We start from the raw sequence: 15,244 nt of genomic DNA, 5'->3' as shown, positions 1-15,244 counted from the left end.
TTGTTCAATATAGCCTCACAGAAATGTTCATGGTAATGTTTAACTAAAGTTACGATGAATGAATTATAGTAATCGTATTACTGCTGAATGCATTCTAGAAAATAGATGTAAAATAAAAATCAGAGACCACCATCTCCAACATAAATGGAATAAGACTTGTAAGACTATCTTTATCCTTTCAGAGGTTTCAATAAAGCATGATCCTATCAGGTCCATAAGAGCTGCCCTCAAACGACCAGCTTTGGTAGGCATTTTTCTGATAAATGCTCCTTGGCTGGATAAAAGCTCCTGGTAAATTTCTAGAGTACTAAAAATGTTAATTTTGACAGATTCTACCAAAATTCTTACGGCCTTTGTGGAAAAATATTTTTTAGAAGCTCTTGAACAAAAATCTACTTGGATGCCAGAAGCCCTTCGCCATTGCAATTCTAACAATACGTATTTTGCCAAAATTGTAACAAATACAAAGCAATTCTTACTTGCTTGCCAGTGTTTGTTTGCTTGTTTACTTGCTTGCTTGTCATTTTCTCTCCTTGTGTGTGGTTCTTGCTTTTCTCTGGAGACAGAACACTAAGTGAAGAGGGCACTGGGAAGTGCCACGAGTTAAGCGTCACAGGCGGTAGTCCTATCTAGTTCTGATGCCGCTAGGTAGTCTTAGCCAATTACTGATGCTAGAGCTGATCCTGCCATAGAACAGAATAAGGAGCAAATGCTCTGATGAGCGCATGTTCTATGAACTGCCATTGGTATCTGTATTTAAATGTAATGTTGACACAGAAGTTTAAAAAGACTTATATCCAGCTCTAAGCTAAATTTATTAAGCCAGTAAAGTATACAATAAGTTTTGTGATGTCACCTTTCACATGTCTCAGACTTACTTTCTTTTAATTATTGGTACCAAAATGTTTCTGGAAGTAAGTGCAATATGTTTAAACTTAAGAGTGTGCACAAAATGTCAGATTATATTTAGCTCACCATTTTTTTAGTGTTTTCTTTGATTCAAGTATAGTATCTAAGTTTACACATGTTATTTACAAATTAATATTCTTCACAATAAATGTATCAGATTTCTAAATGTATGACTCTTTATTTCTTTATAGTATTCCTGTTTCTCAGTATTGTGTTACTTAGTGGGTGCTGCATTCTGCCCAGAGTATGTCTGTGCTACTTAATGGGTTTATTTATTCCGACTTAACAGGAGGAACACTAGAGGAAATCACTAAGCTCTCAAGCACATTTCACAGTGTCATTCCTGTGAAGTCCAGCCAGGAAGACCTGGAAGTCCTAGACCTTTCTATGCCGTTCCTTATCCAAGAAAAAGCACATCACTATGGGTATGTGTTCAACTCTGGGACTTGGGGAATTAAAAACGGTAGTTCAGTTCCTGTATGTTCAACAGATGCTTAGGGATGGTTCCCGAGTTAGGATATTTATCCTTCACGATGACACAAAAATGTTACACCTTCATTCAAAAACAGAGCTCTAAGTTTTGAGTTTTGTCCTTTCCCAGTCTAGTGACAAGCAGGTCAGTGAGCAATGATGTAGCAATTCAGCAGGTAAAACTGATCTACACTTGACTGTGTTACTTAGCTGTATCTTCAATGTGTTACATGAGTCAAGCACATCTTTTTTTGGTGTTTTGGTTTTTCAAGGTAGGGTCTTAATCTAACTCAGGCTGACCAGGAATTCACTATGTATTCTCAGGGTGGCCTTAAACTCATTCATGGTGATCCTCCTACCTCTGCCTCCCAAGTTCTGGGATTAAAGGTATGCACCACCACAGCTAGCTTCAGCACATTTTTGATGTGAGATCTTCAATTTATGATGAGTTTAACTGAAGATAACTCCATTCTAAGAGCATCTGTCTTGAACTTTTATGATATAAATTTATTCTTTTGATCAGCTTATATAAAAATAGCATGCATGCACTGTGTAAAAAGTATAAGGCTTTCAATGTTTTGTCACGCTTATCAGAGACTGGTCCTTGTTTCTTTCTCAAGAAGGTAGATACTAGCTAAGAAAAAGTTCAGAACTTCAAACCCAGTAAAAGTTAAGTGAGGGCTGGAGAAATGGCTCAGCAGTTAAGGTGCTTCCTGCAAAGCCTAACAACCCAGGATCGATTCCCTAGTACCCGTGTAAAGCCGAATGCAGAAGGTGGCACATGAATCTGAGAGTTCTTTGCAGCGCTGGAGGCCCTGGCATGCCTGTTCTCTCTGTCTATTTTTTTTTTTCTCTCTCTCTCCTCTGCAAATAAATAAATAAAAATTAACTGAATTATAAGTTAATGATCCAGTAACTCACAACTTTTCTGCCACTGAAAATCTTAAGAAAATACACTAGGCTGTACTGATTCGTACGCCTGGAAGAAGGGGTAAGGGTAAAGTATACTGCCCTCCTTGCTAGGTCTCCCTGAGCCTGCATCTCCTTTGACAAGCTTTGAACTCTGTTCCTCTTTGATTCTATATTTGGGCATTGGTTAGGCCTTTTTATAATATGTCAATTTTGATCTTTATTATAAAATTTCATACTGCCATTATTATAGCCAAAGTGACCAGTGGACATCGGCCTGAGTTCTGTCCCATACCCACCACTGCTGAACAAGCTCAGCTATGGAGTGGAAGAACAGTGCAGCCACTGTTTTCCTGGATGTACCTGCTGTCTTTAGTCCCACTGACCTCATGACCTCAGCTCCTACAAGATTTATAAAAGTCATTAAGAAGGCAAAACCGATCCTATTCTGTTTCTTCTATAAATCCTTTGCCTTGACTTTCTGTTTATCACACATTCAGCTTTCCTTCTTTCTATCTCACAGTCAGTGTGTAGAGTATCTTGTTCAGTCTAAACCAAGAAAGTACAACTTAGGTATTAAGTGTAGATGTAGTTTCTTACTGAAGTCTAAAGAGAGTTTCTTTTAATTATATATATAATTTAACAGGTTTTCCATGAACCAAAACAGAAAATCAAACTATTTATACTTAAAATTTTAAGATATTTATATATTTTTTTGGTATTAGAATACATTAGTACAAGCCAATATTTCCTTTTTAAATTATGTAATAGGGCTGGAGAGATGGCTTAGCGGTTAAGCACTTGCCTGTGAAGCCTAAGGACCCCGGTTCGAGGCTCGGTTTCCCAGGTCCCACGTTAGCCAGATGCACAAGGGGGCGCATGCGTCTGGAGTTCGTTTGCAGAGGCTGGAAGCCCTGGCGCGTCCATTCTCTCTCTCTCCCTCTATCTGTCTTTCTCTCTGTGTCTGTCACTCTCAAATAAATAAATAAATAAATAAATAAATAAATAAAAATTTTAAGATGTGTAATAATTTAAACTTAAAAAAATAAAAGTACATCAATTATATACTACCAACTAGATTTGACTTTTGTTAATTTTTTTGAATGGGAAATTTTACCAGATGTTTAAAAAAAAAAAACTAACCTTTTTTAGATCTTTTTATTTAAGAAATTAAATTTTGCAGTGAAGAAGCAATTCCCTTCTTTAGCCCTTCCTTATCAAAAGTAGCTACTTTCCCAAAGTAGGAGTTTTTCTCCTCTGTGTTTTTATGCTGTTGTGGGGACGCATGTGTGTGAACTGCAGAGCAATACAGCAGATTGTGTTTTCTAAATCTATCTCAGCTAGTTTATACTAAGTCTGTTCTATTTACATGTTGGTTTTGTCACTCACATGTTTTCAACATCAATTCATATTAATACATCTAAAATTTAGATTTATTTTAGTGTCTAAATATTCTATGAATCTACTCTAATTTACTAGCCCATTCTCCCTGTTAGTGTCTATGCTATTTTTATTTGTTTCGCTTACAGGTAACATTGTTAAATTAAGTCCTGTTTTGATGTTCGGCATGTTTCTTTTGTCATAAAATCAGTTTCATAAATTCTGACTAGACTTTTTTCCCCTGTTAAATGTGGAGTGTGAAGTAGAATCACAGGGAATAAATCACAGTGAACATGTTACATAATTATAGGCAGTTGTTCCCAAAGCTTTGCTTAAATTGTGTTTGTACAGATAGCGAGACATGGTATAAATGAACTAGACTCTTTGCCAAACGTGTTTGTAAGTTACCACTGTGGCTTTTACTTATATTTGACCCTGCTATATCAAAAGCTGTGAAACTTGTAAGTTATGGGAGAAAAATAAGTTGTTCTTCCATTGTTTTGACCAATCCATGGTCCCATCAGTAGTATATGAAATCCCCATTGTCTGCAAAGTTCTTCTCAACCCTTGGTGTTAACTGAACCTGTAATATTGTTGTGCTGATGAGCTTCATTCAGCTGGTGCCCGTGAAGTTCCCTTAGTGTATTCTAGATGACTAGCGGCTTTGGAAATGCTCCTTTCTGTGTGTCCTTTAGGAATCCTGCACTATGAATTGCATGTTCGCATATTTTGCACATTTTCCTTTGGTCACTGGTTCACATGCTTACGTGTCACTGATTGCAAGGCTTCTGGCTGTATTAGAGGTCACTTTCTTCTGTCGGATGCAGCCATGCTTCCAGTGTGCCTCACAACTTTTTCCTTTCTTTTTCTTAATAGATGTGTTTAAATTGTTACTGTAGCCATGTTTACCACAGTACTTTCCAAGCCACACAGTTTTCAAAGCTTCTTTTTTTGTTGTTTTGTTTGGCCCTGCCACCTTTTAAGAAGTTAGTGGATTTGAATTAATTGTTTACTTTGTTTCTTTAATGCTTATACATCTCTAGATTTATATTTTATCAGTGAAAATTTCCAAGAAAAGTGATTTTTTTAAACTTCTGTATATGTGCATATTTATGTCTATGTGTGTGTGCATATGTGGGTATACATGTGAAGGTCAGAGGACAACCTCGAGAGTCATTGCTCAGGTGTCTTATCCCCTTTTTTGTTTGTTTAGGTTTTTTTGTTTTTTTAGACAGGGTGGGATACTTGATATTTTTATTGTTTAGGTTTGAATTTTTTGTATATTCTAGATATTGTTTTTGCTCCAGTGAGCCTTTTTCACCTCTTTTTCAAAGATCAGGTACCTGCAAGTTACTCAAATTCATACCTGGATCTTCAGTTTTATTGCATTGACAGGGTGTACCTCTTTATGTCAGTCCAGTGCTCCCTTAATTACTGTGGTCTTACAGTGTAGCTTGAAATCAGGTGTGCTGATACACCAGACGTGTTCATATTGCTCAGTACATTGTTGTCTATCCATGGCCTTTTGTGAATATGAATTTAGAGATTTGTTTCCTAATTCTGTAAAGAATATTGCTGGGATTTTGATTAGAATTGCATTGAATCTGCATATTGCCTTTGGTCAGATTCCCATTTCTTAGGTTTGCTTGTTTGTTTTTGAAGCAAGGTATGTATCCTCATTCTAGTTGAAGCTGATCTGGAATTAACTGTCTCAGGGTGGTCTCAAACTCAATGCAATCCTCCTACCTTGGCCTCCCAGATGCTGAATTTAAGGCATGTGTCACCAGCTGGGGCTGATCTTTTTGTTTTATTTATTTATATATTTTTGTTTAGGATGTCCATTTTAACAATATTAATTCTTCCAGTCCATGAGCATGGAAGATCATCTTTTCATGTCTTCCTCTAGTTCTTCCTTCAGTGTTTTTATGTTTTCAACTTCCTTGCTTAGGAATATCCCAAGGTTTTTTTTTTGTTGTTTTTTTTTTTTTTTGTGGAGATTGTAAAGGGGGCAGCTTCCCAGATTGTTTTTTCCGTGATGTTAATGTTGTCATGGATTCATACAAAGGCTAATGGTTTGTGTCTGTTTTATCTTGTCACTTTGCTTAAAATGTGTATCACTTCTAGGAGGATTTTGTTGTTGTTCTCTTAGGTATAGAATCATGTCATCTACAGATAGGGCTAGTTTACTCTTCCTTTCCAATTTATATCCCTTTATTTCTTTCTCTTGTTCTACTTCAAGTACTGTGTTGAAAAGCAGTGGTGAGAGTGGGCACCTCTGCCTAGTTCTGAACCTTAGTAGGAATGCTTCAAGTTTTTCCCCGTTTAGTATGATTTAGTCTTTAGGTTTATTATATATTGCTTTTATTATGTTGAAATACGGTCTTTCCATCCCTATCTTCTCCAGTGTTTTAGTCACAAAGGGATGTTGAATTTTGTCAAAGGCTTTTTCTACATCTATTAAAATGATCATGTAGTTCCTATTAACTTTCTAATTAACACATTGCTGCTTTCTACTTACCATATTGTTATTGCATTCTTACCTTCTTAAAAAAAGTTTTATCTTCCCATTGGATTAAAAAAATATTTATTTGTTTGTTTGTTTATTTGCAAGCAGAGAGAGCTAGACAGACAGACTGCTCACACCAGAGCCCTTTACACGGTAAATGAACTCCTGCTGCGTGCACCACTTTGTGTCTTTACATGAATACTTAAGAATCAAACCCAGGGCAGCAGGCTTTGCAAGCAAGAGCCTTCAACCAGTGAGCCATCTTCTCAGCCCTAGGTTTGTTTTTGTTTTTGTGTTCTTTTCCACCTCCTAAGTGATTTGGACGTAGTGAATTCTCTGATGGAATGCTAGCACTTATCTTTAGTATTTTTTTTTTTTTTTTGGATCAATGTCTAATACTAATGAGCATGTCTTTTCTTGGGGCCATCATTATCATTCAGCTATCTGTTGTTGTTGCTATTAGAGAAGACATTTGATGATTAGATGATGGAATTTACAGTTATTACCCCATTTCCCCAAAATATAAGTGGAAGAGAATCCTTTGAACTTTATGTTTTTAGTATTTTTAAGCTTTTTTATTTGTTTAATTTTTTTGTTTATTTGATAGAGAGAAAATAGTGTGCCAGGGCTCTCAGCCAGTACAAACAAATTTTAGACACATAGGTTCTGGGGAATTGAACGTCTGCCCTTTGGTTTTACAGACAAGTGCCTTAACTGCTAAGCCAGCTCTCCAGCCCAAACTTTAATTTTTATTCAAGTATATTTTCTAAGTGTATTTTTACTACATCTCAAACAGCATGATGATGTCTAATAAAAATAACTCATGCACATGATTTATTGACAAATATGAAAAGCAAATTACCTATGTGAAATAGTATGTACCTTTAGTAATTTTATAGTTTTAGATGTAACGTAGTTTAAAATATGAACTTTAGTATTAGGTACCCTAGATATGTTTACATAAAGCATGAATGCACATGAAATCTCATTAATTCTGTTTTGTAATTTTCCCTTTTTGCTATTTTTAAGACTTCAGTGTTCAGTAAGATCCCTAGAGCCTAGATGCAGTCTTGTCGAACTTTGCACTTCTACTCCTTCAACTTTTTATGTCTTAACAGATAAGTAAATTAACAGCCAAATTCATTTGGACCAGGAGTCCAATTCCTGGATCTACACTTAGAGTTGCTTATTCTGAAGCTCATTATATTTTTTATTGTTTTTGTATAGAAATTTACTTCATAACTTTATTCAGAAATAAACATGTGCCAGTATAGGAAATGGGATACTTATGTGCTTAGTAATTTGTTTTCTAAAATTATACATACTTGAAGAGCAAAATGTTATAATAATTAAGTGAATTTGATTATGTTTAGATATGATTTTTCTCCTGAATTTCAGATGTAAACAGTGTTCTCATTTGAAACCAATACAAAGTCTATCTTCCCTTGCTGAAAGTGCGCAGCGATCTCCTTCTTCTGTGGCAGAAGGTTAGCGAAATTTCTCTCTCCTACAGTTTCAACTGTGTCATCCCACTGATTTATATTTGAATGTGCATATATAGGTGAAACTACAGTGATTATAGTCAAAATATGGAATAAATGTTTAAAACATTTCCATTCTTTTCGAATCATAATGCATATTGAAATATCCAGTAAGTTATATTCTTATTAGTCCTTGATTTCAGATACAGATTATTAAAAAAATTCCAACTTATAATATCTGAGATTGACAAGGGTTCTTTTACTTTTCTCCAACAGTTCTTTTCTGGAATAACAGAACCTTTTTTGTGTTACATGTACAACTCTGGTCATAAAGCCTGTGTTTAAAACTCCCTCAGGAGCAGGATGCTCTGTACATTGTTAGGCATGATCTTAAGGCATGGCCCTTTCATTTCAGGCAGTTGTTAGTAAAGAAACCCAATCCACCTACCTATATGTAGCATGGGCCAGGTTCTGTTCTGCTAGAATTATCAGCACACATCCACTTCATCTTCTCTAAGTGAAACTGCCTTTAGACATTTGATTATATCCATCACAACTCTCTTGAATCTTTTTTTTTGTTTCAAGTAGGTTCTTCCTAGTGCACTGTTACTTTGCCACATCCCTTACTCTTTTCTCTCTCCTCCTCAGTAAACATTTTGTCAGTATTGTTTGGCATATGGCCAACCACAAACATAGTGAATATTAATGCCTAAAACCAAACACCCAGCTTTTTTCTACTAGGTTAATTTCATTATGTAAATATTTGCATTATATGACTCTCTTTGGGTTCAGTAAAATCCCATGTTAATTTTACATGAGCCTCTTTTAGAACTTGATCTCTCCTTCTATGCTCATTGCAGGTTGTATCCCTCAGCATGCAGTTTAAGGTCATCCTTACTAGTTTTGTTTCTGTGAAACCTATTGAGACCTTTTAGTTCCTCTGTGTTAACATCTGTTGCATATTTGCACTCATGCCAGTACCCACCCTAACTTATTCTGCATACTTGGCTTCTTAATTAGTCCTGATATTTCAATATAGGATCCATAGATGGAAGCTAAATTCTATAAATCTGATCATTGTTTTTCTAGACAAAAAAAATTGCATCTTAACTTATGAACGAATTTTCATGTGATGTAGTACCTCCAATTTCTTTTTTCTTCCTCATTTAAAGATTTTGAAATCACAGATTCTAGCAATTTTGTGCATTTAACCAAATGATATCTCTTAAAAATGATAAAAGATATCTTAGATTGTATATTGCTTTTTAGAATATTCTGAAAGGTTATCTTTCATATGATTAACATGCAGGAGCTGCATTTTATTAACCAGTTTTTGGATATCTGCAAAGGTATTCATGTTAAAGATATATTGTAATATCCAACCATGAATGCATTTGCTTATAATATAATGAGACATTATGTTAACACAGTGCATGTCCCAAACTGGAACTGCTACATGATTTAATAAATTGCTATTGGAGAAAAATGTATGTCCTATGTATATTTTCCTTAGATACTTTTAGTAAGCAATAATTACAGATACATACTAAAGTAAAACAATTTTAACTTTACCTTGATAATCATAGATCATATAGTTTGCTCTTTTTCCTCTCTCTAGTTCTGGGAATTGTCCCTCTGCAGTATGTGTTTGTTATGACATTTACTCTTGATGATGGGACCGGAGTGTTAGAAGCTTATCTCATGGATTCTGTAAGTAAAAGAGCTCATAAAGATACTTTAACTAAAGCATTATATTAAAAGCTAACATAATTATCCACGCTCATTTTCCTCCTAAAAGCATCCCACATAACTTAAAATATAAATAAAATGCACACACATAAATCTGAATTTATCAGTCTATGTATCTCTTGATCTTGTCATTATAAGTAATAGCATACAGATTCTGAAAAGTTGAGGGATCAGAATTTGAGGAGAGTCATTCTCCTTACCATGCAGAAATCCTATCCATAGCCAAAGAGCAGACATAGCCATGCTGTCGCCATTTCACTATACTTTTTAAACTTGCATAATCTAAGAGGAAATAAAATTACTTGATAAAGAATACTACTGTCACTTCTGAAACTAGATGTAAGTTCAGAAGCCCACACAGCCACCCTCAGTTTAGATAATGCACAAGGTCACCCTCCTCCTTAGCACTATAGTCACTATTTTTTCTACATCGCATGTTACAATATACATGGAGTCTTGGCAGCTGGGGGAGCGTGACCTAATCCCTGTTGGGTTAACAGTCTTTACTGGGACTCCTCACATAGTCAGGACTAACTGCCCACAGGGCTGCTTCACGTCCGTCTGAGGTTAGGCTAATGCTACATGCCTTGCAAAACCCCACCCAGGATCACATTGTTAGAAGATCCAGAGTCACCCACAGCCCCTGTGAACAAAGTTACTCTTCCCGTAAGTGTGTGATGTACTAAAGGCTTAAGGACTCCTTGCAGAAGCCTTCTTATCTTTAAGGTAAAGTAAAAAGAAATAAATAAGATAAATAAAATAGAAAAGACTCAGTAGTATGGTTGAGAGTAGGGTTTTCTTCTGTCTTCACAATTTATTCAGCCATCATTAAATAAATGTTTGCTGAACATTCACATGGTGCCAGTTATGGGAGGGGGATGCAACAGTTAGCAAAGCCCCTTCTTGGTGTCGGCATTAAGTCAGAGCAATTTAACATGGTGTGTGTATATTTCTCTAAGGTCTTTCAAGATTAAAGTAGTAAATCATTTGAACTTTAGACCAACTCTCTAATTTATGAATTCTTACTATAAAGTCTTAGTAGGGTGAAATATTATAGTTTGTATTAGTAGATTAAATAATATTGACTTCATTTGGTATCATTTTTTAATTAATATTTTCTTCATCACAATTTTTAAGGACAAATTTTTCCAGATTCCAGCCTCAAAAATCCTAGCTGATGACAACCTTCAGACACATATGGATATGATTATAAATATGCTTTGCCCTCCAGGAATAAAAGTTGGTAGGCACCCCTTCTTTCATTCTCTTGAAATAACACCTAGCTTTATCTATAGGCTTTACAGAAACAGAAGAACGATTTGACTCCTGCTAAATTACTAAGTCGTAAGTGATCACTGTTGTCTGCCTTATAAGACAGTAGCAGAGATAAATGAAAGTATCTTTGAGCATAATTAAAAGGATATCAGCTTTGGTCACAAGTTCATGCATGCAAGCACTATAGTTGGAATTAAAACAAATGGGTCATGTTTCAGCCAGAAAAGTTTCCTAACAAACTGCATTTATTCATTTCATTACATTGATGTATTTTCTCTTCAGAATTATGTGACTTCAAAATATACACATTTTTTTTTACTCTTTTTTTTTTGAGGCAGGATTTCACTCTACCATAGGCTGACCTGTAATTCGCTATGTAATCTCAGGATGGCCTCAACCTCATGGTGATCCTCCTACCTGTGCCTCTCAAGTACTGAGCTTATAGGCACGCACCACCATGGCCAGCTTATTTTACAGTTTAATAGCTGTAATTTTTTTTTCTGTACAATTGCTTGATTTGTTTATGGGTCTTCAGACTGAGCTATATCAGTTGAAGCTGCTGTGCTCTTGAATCTTGCTTCTGTGGCCATTATTTCTGTGCATGTGGAAATGTAACAAGCTACTAAGACAGATTGATTCCTCCAATGAGCTTTAATAGAAAATTTTTCCTGCTTCAGATTTAACCATTGCCAGTGTAACTTGTATATACTACTTTTAGTCCAGCTAGTCTTTTCACTCATTGGTCAGTCTGTATATTTTATTGCAGTTTCAAAATAATGGGAATTTTGCTCACCTGTAACAAAGCTTAATATGTTTACATATATTTATTTCCAGTTTTAATTTGTAATGGCCTTTTGAATTATTATGGATTTATTTCTGGGAATAAAACTCCCTGGGCCTGGTGGCTTTTGATACATGCTGCCACACGATTTTTCAGAAATATTTTTACCTACTTACTGTTCCACCAGCCATGTAAGAGAGCATCTGTCTCACTTGGCTCTTGCTAAAATTGAGTGCTGTGTTCAGTGCTGTTTAGATTTGAGCTTGAAGGCACACAGAGCTTTGGTAGCTGTTGGAAGTTGGCTTGCTGGGCTGACTGAATCATAAGCAAAGCTGGAAATGCCATCCGCGGCTGCCACCACTGGACCTTCTGCCTGCTGGGAGGGTTGCCTGGGCAGGTGGGAGGGGTCCAACAAGTTCAGGTTCCCTTTCGTTTCAGTTAGTTAGTGAACAAACAGGAACGAAGGAGTATTAGGAATGAGATGGTCACAACTGTCTCTGTCTTCCATTGATGGGAAAAAATACAATTTAGTCATTGTTACCAATTGATCATTCAGTTTTAATGGCCATATAGCATTTATAGCATTTTCTTTTTGATTTATAGATACATACCCATGGTTGGAATGCTTCATCAAGTCATATAACATCACAAATGGAACGGAACAACAAATTTGCTATCAAATTTTTGACACCACAGTTGCAGAGGATCTTATTTAATAATGCCACTTGACCTAGCATATGTAAAATATTGTAATTTTAGAAAACAATACTTTCTATGAGAGTCTTTTTTATAAAAACAGAAGAGAGTTGACTATTGTTAAAATACCATTCATATTTTCAGTAGTGGTTTAGACTTTTTGTACTAAAAGGCAGTTTGTCTTTGTAATGCCTTCTTGTGAATGTGTTGAAATATCTTGTTGCTCAAAATGTCCAGTTTGAACACTACTGGGAACATAAAATGAAAGGACACATTGAATGAATGTGTGTGTTTTCCTTTCTTCTTTCCAGTCTTTTCTAGGCAAGGTGTGTTACTGTCTTACACTGAAAACAATTTATCCCATCAATTTTCCACCTATGAGGCATTTATTTCTGTTTTATTTATTATTTTATTATTTTTATTATTTATTATTTTATTATTTCTGTTTTATTTCCTTGCATCCTTGGTTGGGCTGCCTCTCTTAATTTCCTTTTTCTTTTTATACACGTGGCGGGGTAGGTGTATGTCTATATGCCCTTGCAGCACCCCAAACACTCATTTACCCAGGATGTGGTCACCTGCAGTCACCAGTGCAGAATTATATATCCATCACTGTGCCACCAATTCTTAATTGAGCCAGAGTCTCAGCTTGCCCATTTTTGTTGTTTGTTCTTGATTTCCCCTCCGTCCCCCCAGACTCTGGTTATTGTTGAGTCTCTGCTCCCAGAGAAACTGGGATTATGGAGCAGCTGTTTACATAGGGCCTGAGGGCGAAATTTGAGCCATCTCTCAGCCTGCCACATACTTGCACAGAAATTGTTCTTACTGTTCAACCATCTCTCCAGCCCCTTAATTAATTACTTTATTTATGTGAGCACTTATGTATGTGTGTATACATACATGCAGGCAGGCACATGCCACTATGCACATGTAGAGGTCAGGGGACAACTTTTAGAGAGATCTTCACTTTCCACCTCATTTGAGGCAGGATCTCATTGTTCCCCACTTCATGAGCTTTCAGGAAATCACCTTGTCTCTACCTCTCTTCTGACCATAGGTGCACTAGGATTACAGAAGCTCAGGATAACTTCTGGTTTTTATGTGGGACCTGGGGCTACGAATTTAAGTACTGAGAGTTGAGCAGCAAGCATTTTACACATCACTCAATATCCCCAGTATAGTTGGGCTTTCTCCTGCTTTGAGATTTACATCATCACTGTTGATGAGAGTAAGATAAGAAGATATCCTAATTCTGTCTTTCAGCTTCCACTAGTTTCATTTCATTTTTGTATTTAGAAATCTAGCTATCCAAAACCTGCTTAAATACGTTATGCTTTGTTTTTATACAGAAATATCTGGCTAACTGCATTCCTTGTACAGTGTTTGTCCAAATGACCTGCAGTGTACTGGAATGATGATGGCTGCAGCTAAATATAGCAAAGTTGTATTATAGTCTATTGTTTATATAAGTGTCAAATTTAAAATAATGGATATTCACTTTTGCCCAAACATACATGTTTGTATATATGTGAAGTTTTGGGCTAAAAACGGAGTGATAATAGATATTCCTAACTCAAAATTAGGGAAGAATAAATAATTGTATACATTTCTTCCATTTCATTTGTTTGACAAGTGCTGGGTAATGAAAGGACCTGATAAGACAGAGAGATTAGAGTAGGTATTCCAGTTTCAGTCTTGAATGATCCCCCAAAGGCCCCTGTGTGAAAGGCAGCACTGTTAGGAGGTGGTGAAAACTTTAAGACATGGAACTCCCATGTTAGTTCATGGACATTGTGCCCTTGACAAAGGATTAGGGACCCTGGCCCCATCCTGTCTTGTTCGTTACTTCCCTGCTGCCATGACATCCAAACACAGCCTCAGAGCAGCAGGACCAAGTAGCTGGAAGCTAAAAACTCTGAGACTGCTAGCCAAACCAGACCTTTCCTCCTAATAATTTGATATCCCAGGTAGGTAACAGGGAAATCTAACACAGCAGGTGTACCAATATCCTGGATTTTGGGAATTGTCTGTTTACCAGGTATGCTTGAAGTGTCTGGAAGAGCACGTTGTAAGGAGTCCTACCCTTCCTTTGGCTCTTACATTCTTTCTACCACTCTTCCGCGATAGACCCTGAGCCTTGTAAGGTGTGATAGAGATATTTCAGTGCTGAGCACTCCTCTGTCACTTCTTCTCAGCTTGAACTAACATTGAAAATAGATCATAAGAGGAACCAGTGTATTTTCTGTACTGTTGAAGATTTTAACCACGTTATTGGTCAGAATATTTGGGTAACTGATGTCCTTGGCTCATAGTAATCTCAACTCCACTACCAGCTTACCAGGTAGTCTGAAACAGCGAGAGAGACTGATGCTATGTGTTAAGGGTTATAAACTTTTAGTTCAAAATATTTAGGGAAAAGTTCCATGCCCTACAGTTTTACAGATGTGTTTCAATATTGATGTCGATACTTGGGATTCCTGCATAAGACCAGCATTTTCTCTGCCCTCAGCAAGCACCCAGTCTCAGTAGGTGTCAAAGGTTCCATGGGCTCATGATGAACCTATAGCATCTCCAAGTTTATAAAAGAAAAATATTTTTATGAATCTTTTGTTTTAAAGACTCACATTGCTATGATTTCTTAAAATTCATGTGTGTGTGTGTGTGTGTGTGTGTGTGTGTGTGTGTGTGTTTTGCCCCTTTTCTGTTGTTAAGAAGAGTTTCATCAATACCTACTGCTTGTCCAGTAGTAATGTATGCAGTTCACCCTCATCAGGAACACATACTTTGGCAGAATTTATTTCTGAGCAACAAGATGCTGATAATTCCTTGTAACCAGACTTGACTCCTGACCCATGACATGTTTACTGGTAGAATTTTACCTGGTAGATTTTAAATGATGTAAATTTAAGAACGTGCATTATAGGGCAGGAGAGATGGCTTAGCAGTTGAGGGGCATGGCTGTGAAGCCTAAAGCCCCATTTGATTCTCCAGGTCCCACGTAAGTCAAATGCACATGGTGGCGCTTGTGTCTGGAGTTTGTTTGCACTGACTAGAGTCCTGGCATACCCATTCTCTCTGTCTTTTCCT

At 36.5% G+C, this 15,244-nt stretch overlaps 1 protein-coding gene across 4 annotated transcripts in view; it reads left to right on the top strand.

The window, feature by feature from the left end:
- The window catches only part of Pot1 (protection of telomeres 1), a 75,594-nt gene extending 63,158 nt beyond the window's left edge, over window positions 1-12,436 (top strand). For 3 of the 4 annotated variants that reach the window (XM_045160904.1, XM_045160902.1, XM_045160903.1), the window contains exons 13-17: window positions 1,199-1,334; window positions 7,574-7,662; window positions 9,275-9,366; window positions 10,543-10,648; window positions 12,065-12,436. In XM_045160904.1, coding sequence (XP_045016839.1) covers window positions 1,199-1,334; window positions 7,574-7,662; window positions 9,275-9,366; window positions 10,543-10,648; window positions 12,065-12,177 — 536 coding nt within the window. In that variant the 3' untranslated portion in view covers window positions 12,178-12,436. Of the gene's footprint in view, window positions 1-1,198; window positions 1,335-7,573; window positions 7,663-9,274; window positions 9,367-10,010; window positions 10,132-10,542; window positions 10,649-12,064 lie in introns of those variants that run through there. The other variant, XM_045160905.1, reaches the window with a different exon arrangement.
- The last annotated feature ends 2,808 nt before the right edge of the window (window positions 12,437-15,244 follow it).

The sequence above is a fragment of the Jaculus jaculus genome, chromosome 10 (assembly GCF_020740685.1).
Source record: "Jaculus jaculus isolate mJacJac1 chromosome 10, mJacJac1.mat.Y.cur, whole genome shotgun sequence".
NCBI classification, from domain to species: domain Eukaryota; kingdom Metazoa; phylum Chordata; class Mammalia; order Rodentia; family Dipodidae; genus Jaculus; species Jaculus jaculus.
The sequence above is the reverse complement of the archived record's forward strand: the minus strand, read 5'-3'. Positions and strand labels throughout refer to the sequence as shown.